The following is a 19,452-nucleotide window of genomic DNA, read 5'->3' as shown; positions in this document are numbered from 1 at the left end:
TGTTTTTAGACCTAATTTCTAGCTCACAATATGGGGAAGAGGACACACTAGGACAAACCCCAAAGGTGGGGCATTGAACAGACAATAGCCCCGTTTTCAACAAGAAAATATACGGGAGAATAAAAGGCGTGATGGGCAGAGGGTGCTACTCTAGATTAAGAGGCCTGATTCAATGAAATGCATCTTGCGGACTCTATCAGGGATAACTGGGGAGACGTATACAAGGATTGGTTTGGGGGGCGATGCCTGGAGGGCTCAGTCGGTGAGTGTGCGACTCTTGATCTGGGAGTTGTGAGTTCGAGACCCACATTGGGTGTAGAGATTACTTAAAAAAATAAATAGGGGGCACATGGGTGGTGCAGTCGGTTAAGCCTCCTACTCTTGATTTCAGCTCAGGTCATGATCACACGGTTCTTGAGAGTGAGCCCCATGCCAGGCTCTGCGCGGACAGGCTGTTTGGGATTCTCTCTCTCTTGACCCCTCCCCTCCCCTACTCATGCTGTCTCTCAAAATAAACATTAATAGACACGTAGATGGATGGATAAAGAAATAAATAAGAACTGGTTTCAGTGATGTTCTTAAACAATTATTGCTAATATTTTTAGGTATGACAATGGTTTAACGGTTATACAGAAAATGTTCTTGTTTTTGAAGAAATGTAGATTTACATGAGTGTTCTTATTTTTATTATTTTTTAAAATGTTTATTCATTTTTGAGAGAGAGAGAGAGCACGAGCAGGGGAGGGGCAGAGAGAGAGAGGGAGACACAGAATCTGAAGCAGGCTTCGGGCTCTGAGCTGTCAGCACAGAATCCAATATCGGGCTTGAACCCATAAACCGCAAGATCACGACCTGAGCCAAAGTTGGATGCGTAACTGACTGAGCCACCCAGGTACCCCCGTGAATGTTATTTTTTAAAAAATGTATATGTATATGTTTGGGGGGAAATGTCATGTTTGTTTGTTTTTTTTATTTTTTTAACGTTTATTTATTTTTGAGACAGAGAGAGACAGAGCATGAACGGGGGAGGGGCAGAGAGAGAGGGAGACACAGAATCGGAAGCAGGCTCCAGGCTCTGAGCCATCAGCCCAGAGCCCGATGCGGGGCTCGAACTCACGGACCGTGAGATCGTGACCTGAGCTGAAGTCGGACGCTTAACCGACTGAGCCACCCAGGCGCCCCGAAATGTCATGTTTTTAAAATACTTCAGCCAAAAAATGAAGCAATGGAAAAATGTTAATTGTTATATTTGGGTGACAGGTGTATCGCAATCCATTACATTCTTCTCTTTTCCCGTTTGTATTCTTTCACGCTTGAAAATAAATGCCTAGAGAAAAACCAGTCTTTCGAAAGCTGCCTTCTATATATGCCAGTCTTTAAGAGACACGATAACAAAACCATGCATGTACCATATTAAAATGTTGTAAGACAGATAAAACTAAAAATCCCATTTTCTGAATGTCATCATTCTTGCATTTGATTTCAATTATGTATGTTTACTGGGCTTCAGGTTCTAGAAATAATTTTCAATACCTATATTATAGCCGTCCCCATCCCCAACCGGTAACATCAAGAACACACAGGCATTTCTTTCTGGTTCTGTCTGCTGCATAAAGACCCTCTCCCCACGCCCCCACATATGCTTATTTATCCTTAAGGTCTGGCTTTAGTATCTCCTACTCCAGAAAGCCTTCCCAGGGCGCAGGATTCCAACCAAGGTAGCACTTATCAAACCATGGTCATCATACCTGTCACAACGGAACGTAAATGTTGTGTGTGTGTTCCCGCCGGAAAATGTAAGAGACAGGAACTGTGTCGTTCTCAACCACTTAGCTCTTTCTCCCTTCGCTCTTTCTTAGCTCTCGCTTAGCTCTCGTTAGCTCTTTCTCGCTTCGGAGCCTTAGCAGGGCCGGTCCTCTGCCCAGCCCCCGGCCCCCACTCATATATTCTCGGGCTGCACCCTCTTCATTCTTAAGATTGCAGCACAACCAAAAACAAACAAACAAATAAAAAATATCACTGTACTTGAAAAAAAAAAGATTTCTGCACAACCATCAACTTGTTCTCAGGGGCCTTCCCTCACCACCTAACGAAGATTTCCCTTGACTCTCCCTTTTAGCATTCCGTCACCGATACTACTCATCACGATGGCAACAGCACTTTTATTTGTGGCTTCTTACGTTTCACTCCCCGCCCCCCCCCGCCCCCCCGCCCCCCAACACCATATGCTCCATGGGTACTGAGATACGTCTCTTTTATTCACTCCTGGTATCCTCAGTAGAAAGTACAGTGCCTGATGCAAGGTGGGGCCGTTGTAAATATTTTGTTGAGTGAACGAGTGGATCTCACCTTTCGTACTCAGCTTTTGGGGAGAGTCAATGCTGACTGAATGAGCGTCAACCTGCTAATTGCCATAAAATTAGGACACAAGTAAAACGAACGTGACCGCTCACCGGACCGGACAGTACAAGGGTCAGCGGTGGTGCGCAGAATCTTCTCATCACCCCGGAGATGGGTGGGATGACCCCAGTTCTCCACAGGGACACGAAGACAGAGACTTAAGCCTCTTGTTTGAGAGCAAAAGAAAGGATGGTTGGCAGTACTCGTGGCTATTTGGGTCTTGTGGGAACGACTCCCTTGGATTACATGCCTACAGCAAAGACCACCTGAGGTTAAGCATCTTTTGGGGACCATGGCATCTCTGTTCTGGTACCTACACTTACACATGCATGTATGTAACACACACACGTAGTCACTCGCAAAGCTCACCCATTCTTTTTCACTTCATCCCATGTTCAATCTTGTTTCGGAGTCTTTAAACTTTTTTTTGGCTGTATCCACAGCAAAACACTCTCCTCTCCCTTATCCTTCAGCATATATCCCAAGTTCCTCTTCAATAAAATTTTATTTTTTACTTATTTTTAATATATTTTGAGAGAGAGAGAGAGAGAGAGAGCGAGCAAATAGGGGAGGGGCAGAGAGTGGGAGACAGAATCCCAAGCAGGTTCTGTGCTGCCACAGCAGAGCCAGGTGTGGGCCTCGAACTCCCAAACCGTGAGATCATGACCTGAGAGGAAATCAAGAGTCAGATGCTTAGCCAACCGAGCCACCCAGGCACCCCTCCAGAAGATCATTTTATAATCCTCTAATTGTTTAAAGAGGCTTACCCCCTCCTTCTCCACAGGACGGTCAACTCCTTACAGACGGTCAGAGCCTGCGGCCTTCCTGGTGTACCCGCTTACCGCAGGGGTCAGGGCGTGCACACGCGAGTGTCTACTTCGTGACACAGTAACACGTTGTAAGTAAATAGCAGTTATGGTGAATTAAACCTTTTTTGAGTTTGAGGCCCAGGAAAGACAGTGCAATTTCAGTATCACTGTAATTGAGACGCTACAAAACATTCATTCAAGAAAGGAAGGAGAGCTCTCTGGCAAATACATTTTCATAAAATTACCCCTCAAAGTGTAAATAACCCACTACTGCATCGACAAGGATTCCCAGAAGTAGGAAAAAAAACCCCAACCACCACCTACCACCCACCTCTGAAGGCAGTGGAACATGCTCACTGTACTAGAGCGTGGGGCTGACCTCTGTACGCCTGGCCCTGACTACACTCCTGCCACTTTCCCTGCACCAGGAATCCTTTCCTCTTTCTCTGCTTGTTGAAATCGCTACGTGTATATGCATGCATTTCGAGGCTCAGCTCAAACACCTAAGAAGTGTTTCTTGACCCTCCTGACCAGGAATGGATTTGTTCCTCTCAACTCCAAATCCACCTTCTAACAGTGGTGAGCAACCTCCAGGCGAGGGAGGCTGGCATAATGGAGCTTGGTTTTGGACTGATTCAAGTGCTTCTGGTTTTTAGATCTGTGACAAGGCGAAAGCTGGATGGGAAGTTGATTTCCCGTCTTCCCTTTCCCTGGGGGGGAGGGGGGGGTTGTCTTTTGAGGTCCCAGCTTCATGCAGGGATCCTGTGCCCAAGACACGGAACTGTTATCTCCTGCCCCCTGCACAGCCACTAAAGGAGAAAGTTCTAGGTCTCCAGGATTTGGTAAAAATCAACAGGGGAAAAAAACCCAGCTTTTGTGCTGATCTCCTGGAATGCCTCCTTGTATTTCATTTTTGGCCCAAGCAGAATCCTTTTCATGCCTGTCCAGCAAAAGAAGTACTAATTTTATCCATCGTTTTTTATCATTTTTGTGGTTTCAACTGGATCACTCAGAAATTACCTTGTGACTGAGACACACACACACACACACACACACACACACACACACACAGAGCTAGAATTAATATAATCACATCATTAGGCTATTATAAAAGTCAGAAGATTTTCATAGGTTAAAAAAAATTTGTCATCAAACTCATGATAAATTCTAGGAAGAGAAGAATGCTTCCTCCAAGTATCTTTTTGTTTTGTTTTTTGTTTTAAATGTTTATTTGTTGGGGTGCCTGGGTGGCTCAGTCGGTTAAGCATCCGACTTCAGCTCAGGTCACGATCTCGCGGTCCGTGAGTTCGAGCCCCGCGTCGGGCTCTGGGCTGACGGCTCAGAGCCTGGAGCCTGCTTCCGATTCTGTGTGTCCCTCTCTCTCTGCCCCTCCCCTGTTCATGCTCTGTCTCTCTCTGTCCCAAAAATAAATAAAAAACGTTAAAAAAATTAAAAAAAAAATGTTTATTTGTTTTTGAGTGAGAGAGAGACAGAGAGAGAGACAGAGACACAGAGAATCCCAAGCAGGCTCCACACTGTCAGCGCAGAGCCCGATGTGGAGCTCAAACTCACGAACTGCAAGATGATGACCAGAGCTGAAATCAAGAGTTGGATACTTAGATGACTGAGCCATCCAGGTGCCCTCCCAAGTCAGGTGCCCTCCCGCCAGGTATTTTATTTTGGAAGGACGGGGGAGAAACAAGAACACAAACATTAAATACATCTATCTAAGGAATTTCCTTCAACTGCCTTTCCTGAAATTGATGGCCTGGGTAGAAAGATATTGAAGACATGTGGAGAGCCCCACGTCTAATTAAAATCCTATCTGTTTCTGAATGCAAAACAGGGATGAAAAACTGGGAGAGCTAAAGGGTCCCAGGATTTAGTTTCACTGGTGCATTTAAATCCCCTGAGATCGTGCATCTTGGCTAAAAACTACAACAGAAAAAGCAGACACATCTCAAGTTGTTTTCATCCGAACCACTTTACAGATCCTGCGACTTACATAACCACCTGTAATGCGACCAGCGCCTCCCGCTGCCGGGACGGAGACCCGAAAGGAAGCACGGGAGGTCCTTGCTACCTGCAAAGTCATTACTTGCATTTCCTGCTCCTGAGGCGGGAAGACTTACGTTCATTAACGGTAATATGATAGAAGACATCGCTCACGGCACAGCATGATGAAATAAAACTTTTTGACAGACAACCGTTGCTTTCGTTGACAGTTTATTAAATACACTACATTTGTACCTTATTCTGTGGTTTTTTAAATCATTCACACGGGGCTTAGTAAAAACATACTTTATAGAAAACCACCTGCAAAATTAAAATAAAAATAAGAATGCACATTTTACACATGTATTAGATAAACTGCTGGAAATGTCAGGAATTATTTTAATGAAGGTGACTGTAAAACACGAGGCACCTTGACTTCATTAAACCTGACACCAGACCATGACTATGGAAGCGCGGACGCTGAAGTGTGGATGCAAAAATGTCTATTGACGGAACTGTTTCACTTAATCGCGTTTGAGAAACAGGACAAAATAAAGGACTAGTCTTCTTTTACAGATACTTCTCTAACTCCACTCACTATGCACTCTCTTTCCCATTCAGAGAATTAATTGTGCGGACTGATGAGGCAAAAATCATTTCCCTTAAAGAAAAACAAACTAGAGCCTATTTACAAAACATGCAAAGGGAGAATGTGAAGTGTGCGCGTGTTACTGCAGAACTGCGCGACAGTGACCACAGCGGAGGGAGACAATGGGCCTTTACTTCCCCGAGTTATCAGCCCTTCCCCCCTCCTTTCTGGAAGAAATACACGGGCAGGGCACGGACTATAAAACGGCATACAATGCAAACACAGAAACAGAGAAGTTTGCAAGTTCTTTATGTTTCCAGCTGTTGAGACAGAATTTTCCAGAGCCGAGGTTACCTCTAGCGGCGAAACCAGAGCCAGCTGTTAAGCAGCCAGAACGCTACAGTAATCGAATACATGACCATTTCTCTCTTCGCGCGCTCTTTGTTCTCCTCTTCTAGAAGCTGTAGACGTCTATTTAGTTTGATTATCTAAGTGAAAAACAAACGACAACAAACCAAATAGAAGCTTTAGTGCAAGGAGCAATCAGAGTCTCAGGAAGTAGCAGGACTTGTCAAAAGAATTCTGATAAACACTTGGAGCAAAATGAACCCTATATAGAAAAAATGTCACCCAAGACAGCTTCAATTCCGAGATAATCTTCTCCCTTTCCCTTCTCCAAATTTCTGAGTCAGAAAAGAGTGTACTTTCCGTCCTTCCTCGATTAAGTGTGAGGTGAGGAAACCGTGGCACGCTGACAGCTAATTCCGACAGGGGGGACCAAGCACACACCGAGGCAGGTGCAGCACAGCAGGATGAGCTCCTGTCTCTGCTCCTTCTACAAGCTTCTGTCACTCGGCCTCAGTTGCTCATCTTTAGCCTGCGTTAACTGCCTTCCCTGTCCGCTGAGCTCCTGATGGGATCTCGTAACAGCCTATTGTGGCGGGCCCTGTGCTCTGTCACCCGGACCCTTCAAGGGCTGAAAGGCTAGGAATTCTCTCGTTGACAGCACTGCCCTCGGCTGCTGATCCCTACCACGGACAGCCCTGGGCTGAACGACTGCCCTGCCCAAGCACATGCTCCCTTCCTGGGGCAGCTGCGTGCGTCCAGTAGCTGGTTCACAATGGGGTTCAAGGCCCAGGCCCCCCGCTCCACCTGGCCTCAGGCCCCTCGTGAGGCTGGCCACGTGCAGACACCGCAGCCCAACACTCCCCTCGTGCCCCATCCTGCTTCCTCTCCTTCCCCTGCAGGTGGTAACTGCGGGAGCACTCCCGGGGCAGGCTTTCGTGCCAACCTGCAACCCACAATCTGCTTTCTGTATAAAAACACAATGAGCTCTGTAGAGCACTATGAATGCTCTATGGGATTACTATCATTATGTTAGAGAAGGTGAAGGAAGAGATTTTCACAGAATGTGGAATCCTTAGCATTTTGAGGACCGAGAACTCCAACCTGGAGGGGTGCGGGGTGGGGGGGGGGGCGGTGGGAATGGGAGTCTACGGACAGTGGTGCAGAGATAACCATTTTCACAACCTGGAAAGGTACGTCACTTTTTAATCAGTGCTGAGGAGCCATTTTTCTCTTAGGGCCAGTAAAAAAAAGATAAATAAAGTGCTTAGAGTTAATCACCTTTTCCCAACCACTCACAACGAGAGGGGCTTATTTGGTGCCACGGGATGCTATGTTCTTACACTAAACGATCCATCTTATCGTCAATGAAAAAAACGGGGCATTGATCTTGAGTCGTTACGATATTTTTATCTGGGCAGCAGCAACACCAAGGCCGCTTTTTAACATGGAGAGTGGATTACATTTTCTCTCTTGAAGCCAGGCGGCCCACGGGTTCCCCATCCCAGGATGAATGGAGTACAGGCTGGTGGGTTTCCAAATTGGCAACGGACCGAGGGAGCTTCCCCTGCCGCCGGGGTCACAGACGTGAACTCTGTAGAATCTTCTCGCGATGCGGTGCTTGCGCCTGGTCTCGGAAGCTCGGTTTCCCACCTGGCTTTCTACTACTTGTCACAGGACGTGTGTGACCTGTTTACAATGACTCGATCTTTGTTTGCTACTAGTTCAGCCTCTAAGCTAAGGATCGAATGGATGTTGTTACAACCCCGAAGCTCCTGCTGTACTCTCAGAAAGCAAGGTTGTTGGTCTGACTGTGAATTCTACGACAAATGCCAGAGAAACTCCCTTTCTTCAGCAGGCGAGGTATAAATAAATATACGTGAGACCTTCTGACACAGCATCCATTTAGTAAATAAACGAGACTCACGATAAAGAAAGCAGTATTTGTTTCATATTATCGTTATGTTGAATCTTTAAAACGATATTGACTGATTCTAATGCCAAGATATTTAGTTTCTTGATCTTAGAAATACTTTCTTTCATTCACGTCTCCTCTACGCCTGTTCGGCACAGACACAATTACAACGCTGCCTGCGCCTTCTCCACATGTGTGTGTCTGTGTGATTCCAGAGGCCGTGGGGCCGCATATTAAAAATGTGCATATGCAACTGCACTGCCAAGGCAGGACTTATGACAGAACACGAGAAACACGTTCATAGACGCGCTGCGCAAACCGGAAGCAGTGACTTCCAAAGCGGAAGTCTCCAACATCGTACCACCGGTCCCCAAAGTGACTTCCACATCTCAAAAAGTCAAACAAGCAGTCTAGTGGCTATGCTGGTTGGCTAAAATGCCGAGAGTCTTTGTTAGTGGCCAGAATTGTACCCATCCATTTTGGTAATACCGTTTCACGCTGATTAAAATGTGTAAATGGTGGCTTAACATACCTTCAATCAAAATGGAAAAGTCAATTATGGCTTATTAAAAACAGCTGGACAAATAAAATAATTCGTGGGTTCCACAGGAGAGAAAATGGTAACATGTTAAAAAGTATCGGTAACATACTGTATGAATATAATTTAGGATTCTCTCTTGTCTAGTACATTAAATACCTGCCGTCTCAACGAAGCCGCATCTACAACAGTCATGTCGTCCGAAGTTCCTTCAATTGTTGCATCTATATGTGACATGCCATGCCTAGCAGATGAGACATAAAAATGCAATTTAATATTACAACAGAACTAAGAGTACCCGGGTAAGTCACATCATGTGCTGGGCAATGCTCAAAGAACTGTTCAGAAGACTGATATTTAACAACAGGAATTACTAAAATATTTTACCATCGGAATTGGTACTAACAAAGGAAAACAGAGGAAGAAGCAAAAAGTAGTTTGAGCAATGATTTAGGAGCTGCCACTCTGAAACAGAACAACGCATAATTCTTCCACAAACTTCTGTCCGTATGTAGCTCCACAGGAGTCCCTGTCGAGACTCACTGGCCGGGAACACTAACTTTAGCTAAAAAAAATAACATAGATTTTTAAAAAATTTCTCCTCCTCTTCTCATCGCCTCTTACCATTTCTACTCTCTACTTATTTCTAATTACCTGTTCTCTACTGTGTCTCCCACAGAAACAATGATAAAATCACCTGAGGACATCTTGTCACTGCATTCAGATCCAGAATTGGCTCAAAGATTAATCATTAAGTGGCTGTGTATAAAATAATACTGGAAAGCCACGAAGAACCACCCCAGGGAAAGCACATTAAAAAATACTTCTTTTTCGAATACAGTTACTTCTAAACAAGCACTGACTTTTAAATGCCTGGCAATAAACCTCTGAGAAACAAATACACACAAATGCTATGCTTCCCCTTTGCCTGGATTTCCACTTCTTAAGCTTATTTTAATTAACAGCTTAATTGAGATATAATTTACATACCATACAATTCACCTCACATGTTTATATCCTCACTATTTTAATCCTGTACGGTTATTTCCCTAAAATGGCATAGTAACTTCCCCAAATGAGCAGAATCTAAATCAACTGAATTAAAAAGTCACTCCTTTGTCATCCAGAGAGAGTTGGCACATGGATTACATTATTCTAATCTTTCAAGCAAGTCCCCGTTACAAAAAGCACATAACCACACAAAGGGGTATGAAGAAAATTATAGTTTTCATCCAGGCACGTTCAAGACAAGTCTATTCAGAAAATCCTGTTTCATATGCTGTTGAAAATAATCCAAAAATAACTTAATAAAGTATGTGGAACAGGATTTATTTTATAATCATTCACTGTGTTCCCAGCCAGGGTCGTCATTCTGAACACAGATGATAACCATACGTGTTGCAGTTTCAATGGCTGATGGTGCGTCTCGACTCTAGAACAATGTCTACATGTTCCTTTTATCACTAAATGAACTTGCTTTCGCATTTCACCACTCCTTTCTTCATTGCAAGAGGAAGTATCCTCGAATACTGAGACTAACTGCATCTGAGAAGTAAGCTTCTATGTGAGTAGAACAATGAGTTTATAAATATCTGAGATAATTATTCTTTTGAAGATTAAGACCGAATTATTACATGACTGGAGAAAAAAACACGGGTTGAAGATTCCTTTTCTCTACACTTTATGTCAAAATAAAACTTTTCGGGTGGGTGGCTCGGTTAAGTATCTGACTTCAGCTCAGGTCATAATCTCACAGTTGGTGGGTTTGAGCCTCGTGTCCGGCTCTGTGCTAACAGCTCACAGCCTGGAGCTTGCTTCAGAGTCTGTGTCTCCCTCTCTCTGCTCCTCCCCTGCTTGTACTCTTGTCTCTCTCTCGTCTCTCTCTCTCTCTCTCTCTCTCTAAAAATAAACATTAAAGAAAATAAAACTTCTATTTCCCTGAGATTGCCTATGAGATATAAACTGGGGGGACAAGAGGGGCGCCTGCGTGGCTCAATTGGTTAGGCGTCCGACCTTGGCTCAGGTCATGATCTCACGGTTCACAAGTTCGAGCCCCATGTCGGGCTCCGCGCTGACAGCTGAGAGTCTGCAGACTGCTTTGGATTCTGTGTCTTCCTCTCTCTGCCCTTCCCCTGCGCTCGCGGGCCCTCTCTCTCTCTCTCTCTCTCTCTCTCTCTCAAAAATACATAAACATTAAAAAAAAAATTTAAACTGGGGGGGAAAAAGGAAGCAATGGCTTCAAAGGTAAAGGAACCCCAGACTGAACACAGAGAATGAAATATAAGTGATGGGAATTACTCACTTTAAATCCTGAATTAAATAAGGTGTTAAACACCTGTGAAGGAAATCTTCATTTGCAAAGGAATCTAAGGATATGGCAAAAGGCCTTACGTATATAATTCAACTTACAATAGAAAAAAAAAAACATTAAAAGAGCTATATATATCAGATATAAAAAGCTGTATTTGTCAGAACTAAAATCTCTGTAAGAAATGTTAAGTCAGCTCACTGCCTGAAAGTTCTTTCAGGGAAAGAGAAAAGGATCACGAACTTCCAGTTCCAACTTCTGGGAAATATACAAAGGTAGTAAACTTACAATGGCCTGAACTGATACTGTGAAAGAAACCGGTGAGCAGAGGAGAGGGTAAGGCACCACTAAGGACACACTCTTCAATTCCTCTAACCTGAATGCAGTATTATTAAGAAACTGATGTTTCCCTCTTCTCTTGCCTAAAAATCAACGTGTCAGATTCCTCTCATCATAGAAATAATGCTGACAGTTTTAACTCTACTGCCGTGGGTAATAGATTTCTACTTAAAATGAACAAAATTAGCTCTGAAAAAGTTACAGTTAATGGTATCTGCGAATACCAACCAATTTTCTTTTCCCCAGAAGATGGGAAATGGGAATTTTGGCACCTCAGAACCTTAAGCATTCGTATGTGCCAGTCTATCTGTCCTTGTGCATGCCAGGAAGGTATAATTACCGAGGCTAAGCGAGTCTGAAGGAATGAAAACAAGAGGGAAGAGCTTAAATCAACAGATGATGAAAACTCTTTGAACTAAATTCCTTTTCTAAACGTTTAACTGTCTAGACTGTCGATGCTGATTTCCCCCAATTTAAGACGATTGTTTATCTACACGTGGCGAATGCCACCCCAGGCAATTAACAAGAAAGGAAATGGTAGACAGAGCCTCGGGCAACAATTAAAATGATGCACATAAAACAAGATTTAAGACGGCCTTTTGTGTGTTTCAGCGTGATCCTCGATAAGCTACCAAAACGGTATTTACATGAAATATCTCAGATGTGCACATGGTACCTTCACCGCCAAGCATTTTTCTTCATACTCTGGTTGGCAAACGTCCTGAACGATTAGACTCAGGGTTCTCAGAGAAAAGCCAGGATGTACTCAGAGAGGAAAACTGAGCAGTTCAAGCTAGAACACAAAGGCAAGGCTACTACATGCAAAATACAAAGGCAGTCAACTGTTTAGCCTGATAAGTACAAAGTCTCAAAATTTACCTGACGTTGTCATGATGAGGATTAGAAGTGGCGGCAGCAGACCCACCCCGCAACACGGGTCTAAGGCAGGTTTTTGCGGGAGAAGGCACAAGACAGAATCAGGAAACAGAGAAGTGATAAAATAAAAGCAAAAACAAGACAAAAACATGTCAAATAGGATTATATTGTATGTTGTGATACAATATAATATCTGTCAAATACTTTAAAGATCGTTGCAGGACAGGCCCTCCCTTTTGATTTTCATAAATTTAAGGTTTTACCGCAGGTCAAGAACCAAGAGGAAACTCGTGTGACAAGACAGCACCCGCGTAAAACTTTTTTTTCCCTTTGGTGCTTATATTTTAATTTATGAAATTCAAGAGAGAGGACAACTCTGTCTAAAAAGTGTAATTTCCCTTTTCTCGTCGGAAAGAAAAGATCACCCGCAACCCTGGAAGCGTGTCAAGAACTGGTGGGTAGCACCTGCACGATCGTGGCTGCCCGTCTGGTGTCAGCGGCCCAGGTTAAGTCCCATTTCCCACGGCTCCTTCCCTCCCACCTCACTCGTTGGACTCACGCCTCGTATCCTACCGTAGCTGCATCTCATTCAAGCCTCGGCTCCCAGAAGCAAAACTGCAAGCCTGGGTTCTGGAGCCGAGGCCGTCAGAGGACGTCTAGGGTGCGGCACAGAAGCACAGCCAAACAGCGCGTCTCTTCTGGAGAGACCCCCCCAGCAGCCGCACACTGGGCAGCTGGTTATAAAAGACTGCGCTAAACTGGGACACTTTGTGGGGACTGTCACCAGCCTCAGGACATACGCTGGTTCTAGAGGGCAGTGAGTGCTCCACCGAGGTGAGCAGTAACCCTTCCGATAACTTTCACTTTTAAAAATCGGAAGACAAAAACTCTGTGGTTTCTGGTCAATTGCCCAAAAAGCAATCGGCAGTAATTGGCGACCAGAGAAAGGAGGCTGAGCTACAGGGGCCAGAGAAGGATTTTAAGAATTATTACATTGTATTTCAAGTGTCTCATTTTCTCAGTACTGGTCGGGTGTTGCCTGCATTGAAGTATCAAGGCAATGCTTAATTATAGTCAACGTTTAATATCAAATGAACTAGTTTTTTTCCGTTAAGTTGGTACAGCTGTAAAACTTTGGCTACAATACGAATCACTGTTTCCTCCCAAGTTAATTTATATAAGACAATTTTCATGTTTAGCTTGTACGTTTCCTGGAGGCACAACTGGTGCTTAAAGAAATTTCGGGAGCCTACAGGATAAGGAATTCTGAGGCTGTGGGAGACGTTAGACTTCTATTGTGCTGGTTAAAGAACAGTGAGAAAGCACATAAGCCTTAAACAGGTTTTAAATCATCCCGTTCTGCTCCTATAATTAATTACTCTGTGGCATTAGGAAAACTTGCTTCACTGCAATCTTACAGCACGCTCGTCTGAGAATGCTTAAGTAAATGAAGCCGCTGCTGGGTGCTACTTAAAGCTTTTATTAAAGAATTCACGCTAATATGTTCAATATGGATCTGCCATAGTCAACATATGCCACCACAGAGATTTCCCTCCTATAATGCAGAGCCAGAAAATAGTACAGTTACCTTTCACAACGTATTTCATTTTGTCTTCTCACACTGGCAATTGACACATATAATATAAAAGTAAATTAGACAGGTATTTGGCAAAGTTAGAAACTTCATTCAAGTACCAGTTTCTACCATAAGTATGATTTAATACATTAAAAGAAATCTTTTCTAAGTCCGGTAATATGTTCAACGATAATAATTTTGTAACTAAAGAGGCAAAAGGGAAGGAGAGCCACGGCTCTCCAAGTTCTGGCATTAACTTGTATATTGACATTTTTGAGTAAATAAATGGTCTGACTTAATAAAATATGTGTTTCTTTAGTAAAAAAATAAAAAAGGAAACTGCTACAGTAAATAAACAGTAATATATATGCATACTTGCAAAAATACAAATACAAATTAAAACACGATGGTTTCATATTCTATTCACTCAAAGCCAATATAATCTGCTCACGAAAAACTGTATAAAAATAATCAAGCCCCTTCTAAAAATAAAACTTAAGCATGCTAAGCATGACTAATCTGTTGATATTTAAATAATGTTCTTAACATGGGAATTAAGTTTCTTTTTTTAAACGTGAATATTTTGCGTTGGAGAATGAAACACGGAGGTCTGGCAGATGTCAGGAGACACAAGTGTTTCCTGACCAGCCAAGGACTAAATCACAACAACATTTTAAATTCAAAGAACACACCTATCTGAGGTGTTTGGGTACATTTCTGATACCTCAATTTTCCAAATGCACAGCACTGACCCAAATGCATCAAGGATTTGATTTTGTCTTCATGTTGAGATTGGTTGTAAATCAAGTAAGTTCTTATCAGATGAGAAAACAAAAATATGGTACATAAACTTTCCCACAGTGTTCCTTAAAGTGTAAACTGAGAATTGTTCTTCCATGAAGTAACTGTGAATCTGCATTTTTTAATAATAAGGCAGACAGTAAGTTCCTTTTTTTCTTTCTTTCTGCTGATTAGTTCTAGCTTAATGTAACTGTACCTAAGGTAAAGGCATAAGACCGAAGATAGGATATTACATGAGCATAACCACCAAAGAGTAATAAAATAGAAAGGAAAAAATGATGTACACAGCAAGGAACATAAAAGCACTTAAAACTTTATAAGCAGTATTATTGTAATAATCATGCAGGTAGAACATTATCCAAATTTCACATTCCTACTTCTTATATCTGCAAAGTCATGCCAGACAGTTCTCTTGTAGAAATAAAAAATGATTTGGTACTTACAATTCTGATTAAATCTTGTTCAACATTTAGATCATAAGAGATTGAAATGTAATTTAAAAAAAAAAGGCAAGAAAAAAAAAAAAAAACCTTTGAATAATGGAAGCATCCAATAAGACTAATAAGAATCTAACCCTCCAGGCTCCAAGGTAACATAACTAATGGTATGTATCCAGGAGCAAAAAATTATTAATACAATTACTTTATGAATTTTTAAAATCTCATTTAAGTAAGATAATTCCTTTCCAGAAAAAAACGGATTTTAAAGCTATCAATTTATGATAATTAAAAAATTAATAACTACAAACTTCACTTAGGGCTCAATACAGTTTTTTGTAATAAAAGAATATAAAGTAAATTCTACATTAGTAAGATTTCTGATTTTCTATTTTTGAAGTTGAGGCAAAATTCTTTTCCATTAATGGGCAAGGACTGTTTTGTGAAGTCACAATTATTTTATCTATATAGAATTTATAAATATCTTCCTCACTCAGCTATTTTCACTGTTAATAGCATTTGATATGATATAATTCGACCTAATAATCTAGTCTCTTCTAAGGACCTACTGTAATTAAAAAGTGAAAGACGACACCTGGTGAAGAAATCTACTTTAAGGAGGGAGGAGAAAAGAGGCCTTTGGGAATATCAGTTCTTAAATGCCAGGTACTTTATATTCAATGCCTTTTAAAGGACTTACCACGGTCCTAAATAAAGAATTTGAGGCCATTATTACTTAGATCTTAAATAAAGATAGTGGTGGGAATCTAGAAAACTAGATTATAGGTAATACTATTATAAACTAGGTAATACTATTATTGCCTGGTGCTTTTTTTTTTTTTCCTTTTTTAACAGATGAAGAAAATGAGGCCCAGAGAAGCTAAACAACTTGCCCAAGGTCATTGTGCAGCTAGCTATTCAGTGGGGTGGGTCAACACTGAATCTGGCTGGCTCCCCGATTCCATGCTGCTTCTTACAGGCTCCAAATATTCTGAGGCAGTTCTAAACCTTTGGGGAGAGGGATGTATGTGTATATGCAAACACACACACACATATACACGAATATACATGTACATACATGTATGTATCATTTTCCCCTGCTATGAGCTTCCTCTTTTAAGCTCTTTCTGGTACGGCTTTAAGTCGTTGGGCCCAAATGTATACCACTACATTAACGCGGGGCAGGCTTAGAAACACCAGTCGATGGCATGGACAAGTGCTCACGAAGTACAGTAAAATCTCTGAGGCTTGCGTGATGATCAAAAGCATTCAACAAGAAAGTCTGTTTGGAGTGAGCCATAAGACATGTCAGTTCCTAAGGTAAGAAACAAGGTTTACTGGCAGGGCCAGCTTAACTTAATGGGGGAATTCTTCAAAAGTTAACAGTCTACTAAACTGTCCATGAAAATTCAAATGGTGACGCACAGAGTCACTAGATAAAATGTTTGGAGTTGGAATGAAACGGACTCTGCCTTTCCCACGCTATGCCAAAAAGTCCCCCAATTTTATCTTTTAAAAAATACTATGCAGCAAAGAAGCAAGGGCACAAAATATCTGAAATAACGGCAAGGAAAAATCAAGCCCAAGTGTACTACTGACGATTTCACTGGGAGATGTCCAAAAGTGAGATACCTTATCAATCCTGAAAAATATCAGTATTACCAGAAAGACAGCAGCATTTGGGGTTTTCAGTACAGGCCCAGAAATCCCGAGCTAGAAGGAAAGTAAACAAGTGTCCTAGCACCTACACTGATATTATCTTGTCAGTTTGGCTTCGGTAGCCCAATCATCTTAGTATCGCAGCGATGAAACCAAAAGACTCGCTAAAGAAAATCAGTACGCTTCAGTCCAACAGCCTACACTCCATCCGACAGTATGCCTCAGCATATTCCAGTGGAGTCAAGTACTTAGGTCAACAGAGCCTTGGGGGAAAAAAAAATCATTATACCTCCTGTTTCTAGTTACTAACTGAATACTCTCCCTGACTACAGAGAAGCTAAGAGCATCTTGTGAAATGTGAATTTTGGACAATAATTTTGATTTAAAAGAAAGCAAAGCAGGTTGTTTTAAGCCACCGCATCTTAGGAAGAGACGAAGGTGCAAACACAAAAGGAAGACACCACAGTCCACTAACAAGGAGCCAAACAAAAAACAAACAAACAAAAAAAAAGCAACACAGCCAGCGAGAGTCACTGATGGCCAGTCACCTGCGATTTTCATCCAGCACATCCAAGATCTGCTGGTAAGCCCTACGAGTGGAAGACTGGATAAGCGACAAAATGCCTCGAGCGGAGGGAAGATTAGCTCCACCTTCAGGTAATGTTTGGGGAAGACAGGCCCGGACCTGTTGGGGCGCCGGTGTCACACTGTTTCCGGGAGAACAGCAAGCGAAGAGAAAAACACTCAAGTCAGACTCTTAAGAAACTTCAGCGGAGCAGTTTCCCCCAACACTTCGTCCTGTAAAAAATTACCTTCGTTGTCTTGCCCCTTTTCCCACCCTTCCCTCTCCCCCAGGAAAACAGTCAAAGCAAGCAAGTTCATCAACATATTAAATTGTTTTTAAAAAAACCAGCTACAACGCAACGCCCGTGACCGTGCAGCCTTACACATCAAATTGAACAAACTGAATACGAGAGGCAACTTTGCAGCGGGAAGAGAACCACAGCGAGCAGTGTGTTCAACGCCGAGCTCCGGAGAAGCGGCATTCTTTAGTCGCCGTGTGTCTTCCCATCCAGGAAGTCACATGTCTAGCAACCAGCGCTGCCCTGTGACTTACGGGTGGTGAGGAGATTGGGACAGAGAGTTCTGGGACACAGGTGTCAGGGTTCAAACACATGAATCAAGAGTGATCCCACGAAAACGCCATTTCCAATCTTTCACAGAGACAATGAAGCGAGCTGAGGGTATGATGCGTAAATTTCAACCGAATTCAAGTTTCAGAAGGTTGCGACAAAAGCATTTTGATAGCTTCATTATATGAAAGCACATGTTCTCTAGCTAAATGACTGAAACATAAAACCACTCCTGATTCTGTGCAGAGAGTGAACAGAGAGGCAAGACAGTTCTTAGATTACCCAGACGGATGTTAAGGCAGCATTTCTGGGCTTCCGGGTGACAGTAACCTTAATCACTCTTTCAGGTGTAAGCTGAGAGTCACAATTTCTTTGGCTCCACTGCCAAGGCTTCTTAAAAGCTGAACATATTTGAATGAAACAATTTTATCGCTCGAACATCCACTCTTGAGCTTGGTGTATTTTCGGAGAGCTGTTTAATGTCAGCCGTGTGAGGTATTTCAGTGATACCAGGACTTGCTTGGCATCTGGTTTGTTATATGAAGAGGCTTTGTTGCAACAAAAGGACTGTGACCCTGGGATGTGGGCTCAAAACTTTTTCTCAATGTCAGGGCAAAACTACCTTGGGTTAAACCTCACTCTTGTGTATTTCACCCAAAAGAATGAAAGGTGGAGCAGTGAACAGCTGAAAAGAGAAAAATCTTTTATTTTGATTTATGTAAACTTTTCTAACTTAACATGCATTTTGTTTGGAAATCACAACATAAATGGGATAACTGTTGAAAGGACTAACATGTGATATTATACCCAGAGTCCCTAGAACATTAAAAACAGGGTGCCTGGGTGGTTCTGTCAGTTAAGCATCTGACTCTTGATCTTGGCTCAGGTCATGATCTCACAGTTTCGGGAGTCTGAGGCCCACATCAGGCTCTGTGCTGGCAGCGTGAGCCTGCTTGGGATTCCCTTCCTCTCTCCCTCTCCCCCCCCACAACCCCCTCCAGCCATGCTTGTTCCCTTTCTTTCAAAATAAATAAACTTAAAAAAAAAAGAAAATCCACAATTTTGTGAATAACTGTGAATGTCTTAGTGACCCAAAGCAAGAAGTATTATAAATATGAAAACCCTGTTTTCCAGACTACTTAGAAGAGAAAGATCTAAGCCATATCTATGCATATTGAGAAATTAATTTATCAGGGCTGATTCCCTACAGGAATTTGGCCTAATGCTGCCAAGATAAGAGCAAATTTTCAGGTACAGGCTCATGGATGATTACCCTAAACATCTGTCCAGAGATTCTGGAATATACATAAGCCAACTTACCAACCGACCCATGGTACTTGGCAAAACCCATACTGAGCATCCAAGAAGAATAAAAAAAAAAATCAGTGTTATCTGGGATACAAAGTCTAGGTACTAGCCTTGTACTCAGAGTTCTTTAGGGAGAAGAGGGAAAATCTCAAGTTCTTGCTCTCTGTGAGACAGCAGACTGAATTCATGTCAGAAAATGTCACCAGAGGCAGGAATGAAAATGTATTAGTTATGCATTACCATAAACAAACAATCCAACTTATATTCTTCCTGACAGAGCTCCAACAAACCTGGCTAAATTTACTTAGGAAAATTGTAAAAGACTAATCAGTACAGTATTTTGATGTAATTAAAATTTTTATCTTAGCATTTTGGGGCTTAAATCAAACACTTTGAGTATCATTCCGTATTAGTAAATAAATCA

The 19,452-nt window shown here is 42.3% G+C and overlaps 1 protein-coding gene across 12 annotated transcripts in view; it reads right to left on the bottom strand.

Moving 5' to 3' along the window:
* Positions 1-6,085: 6,085 nt before the first annotated feature.
* Positions 6,086-19,452, bottom strand: part of MFF (mitochondrial fission factor) — a 34,543-nt gene continuing 21,176 nt past the window's right edge. For 5 of the 12 annotated variants that reach the window (XM_042995506.1, XM_042995505.1, XM_015537839.2 and 2 more), the window contains 5 exons: positions 17,136-17,294; positions 13,703-13,735; positions 12,118-12,177; positions 8,751-8,835; positions 6,086-6,281 (listed from right to left, as the gene is read on the bottom strand). In XM_042995506.1, the coding sequence (XP_042851440.1) occupies positions 6,150-6,281; positions 8,751-8,835; positions 12,118-12,177; positions 13,703-13,735; positions 17,136-17,294 (469 nt within the window). In that variant the 3' untranslated portion in view covers positions 6,086-6,149. The remainder of the gene's footprint in view (positions 6,282-8,750; positions 8,836-12,117; positions 12,178-13,702; positions 13,736-17,135; positions 17,295-19,452) is intronic. The other 7 variants (XM_015537841.2, XM_015537840.2, XM_015537844.2 and 4 more) reach the window with 4 other exon arrangements.

The sequence above is a fragment of the Panthera tigris genome, chromosome C1 (assembly GCF_018350195.1).
Source record: "Panthera tigris isolate Pti1 chromosome C1, P.tigris_Pti1_mat1.1, whole genome shotgun sequence".
Taxonomy (NCBI): domain Eukaryota; kingdom Metazoa; phylum Chordata; class Mammalia; order Carnivora; family Felidae; genus Panthera; species Panthera tigris.
Note: the sequence above shows the minus strand (reverse complement) of the source record. Positions and strands in the feature narration are given on the sequence as shown.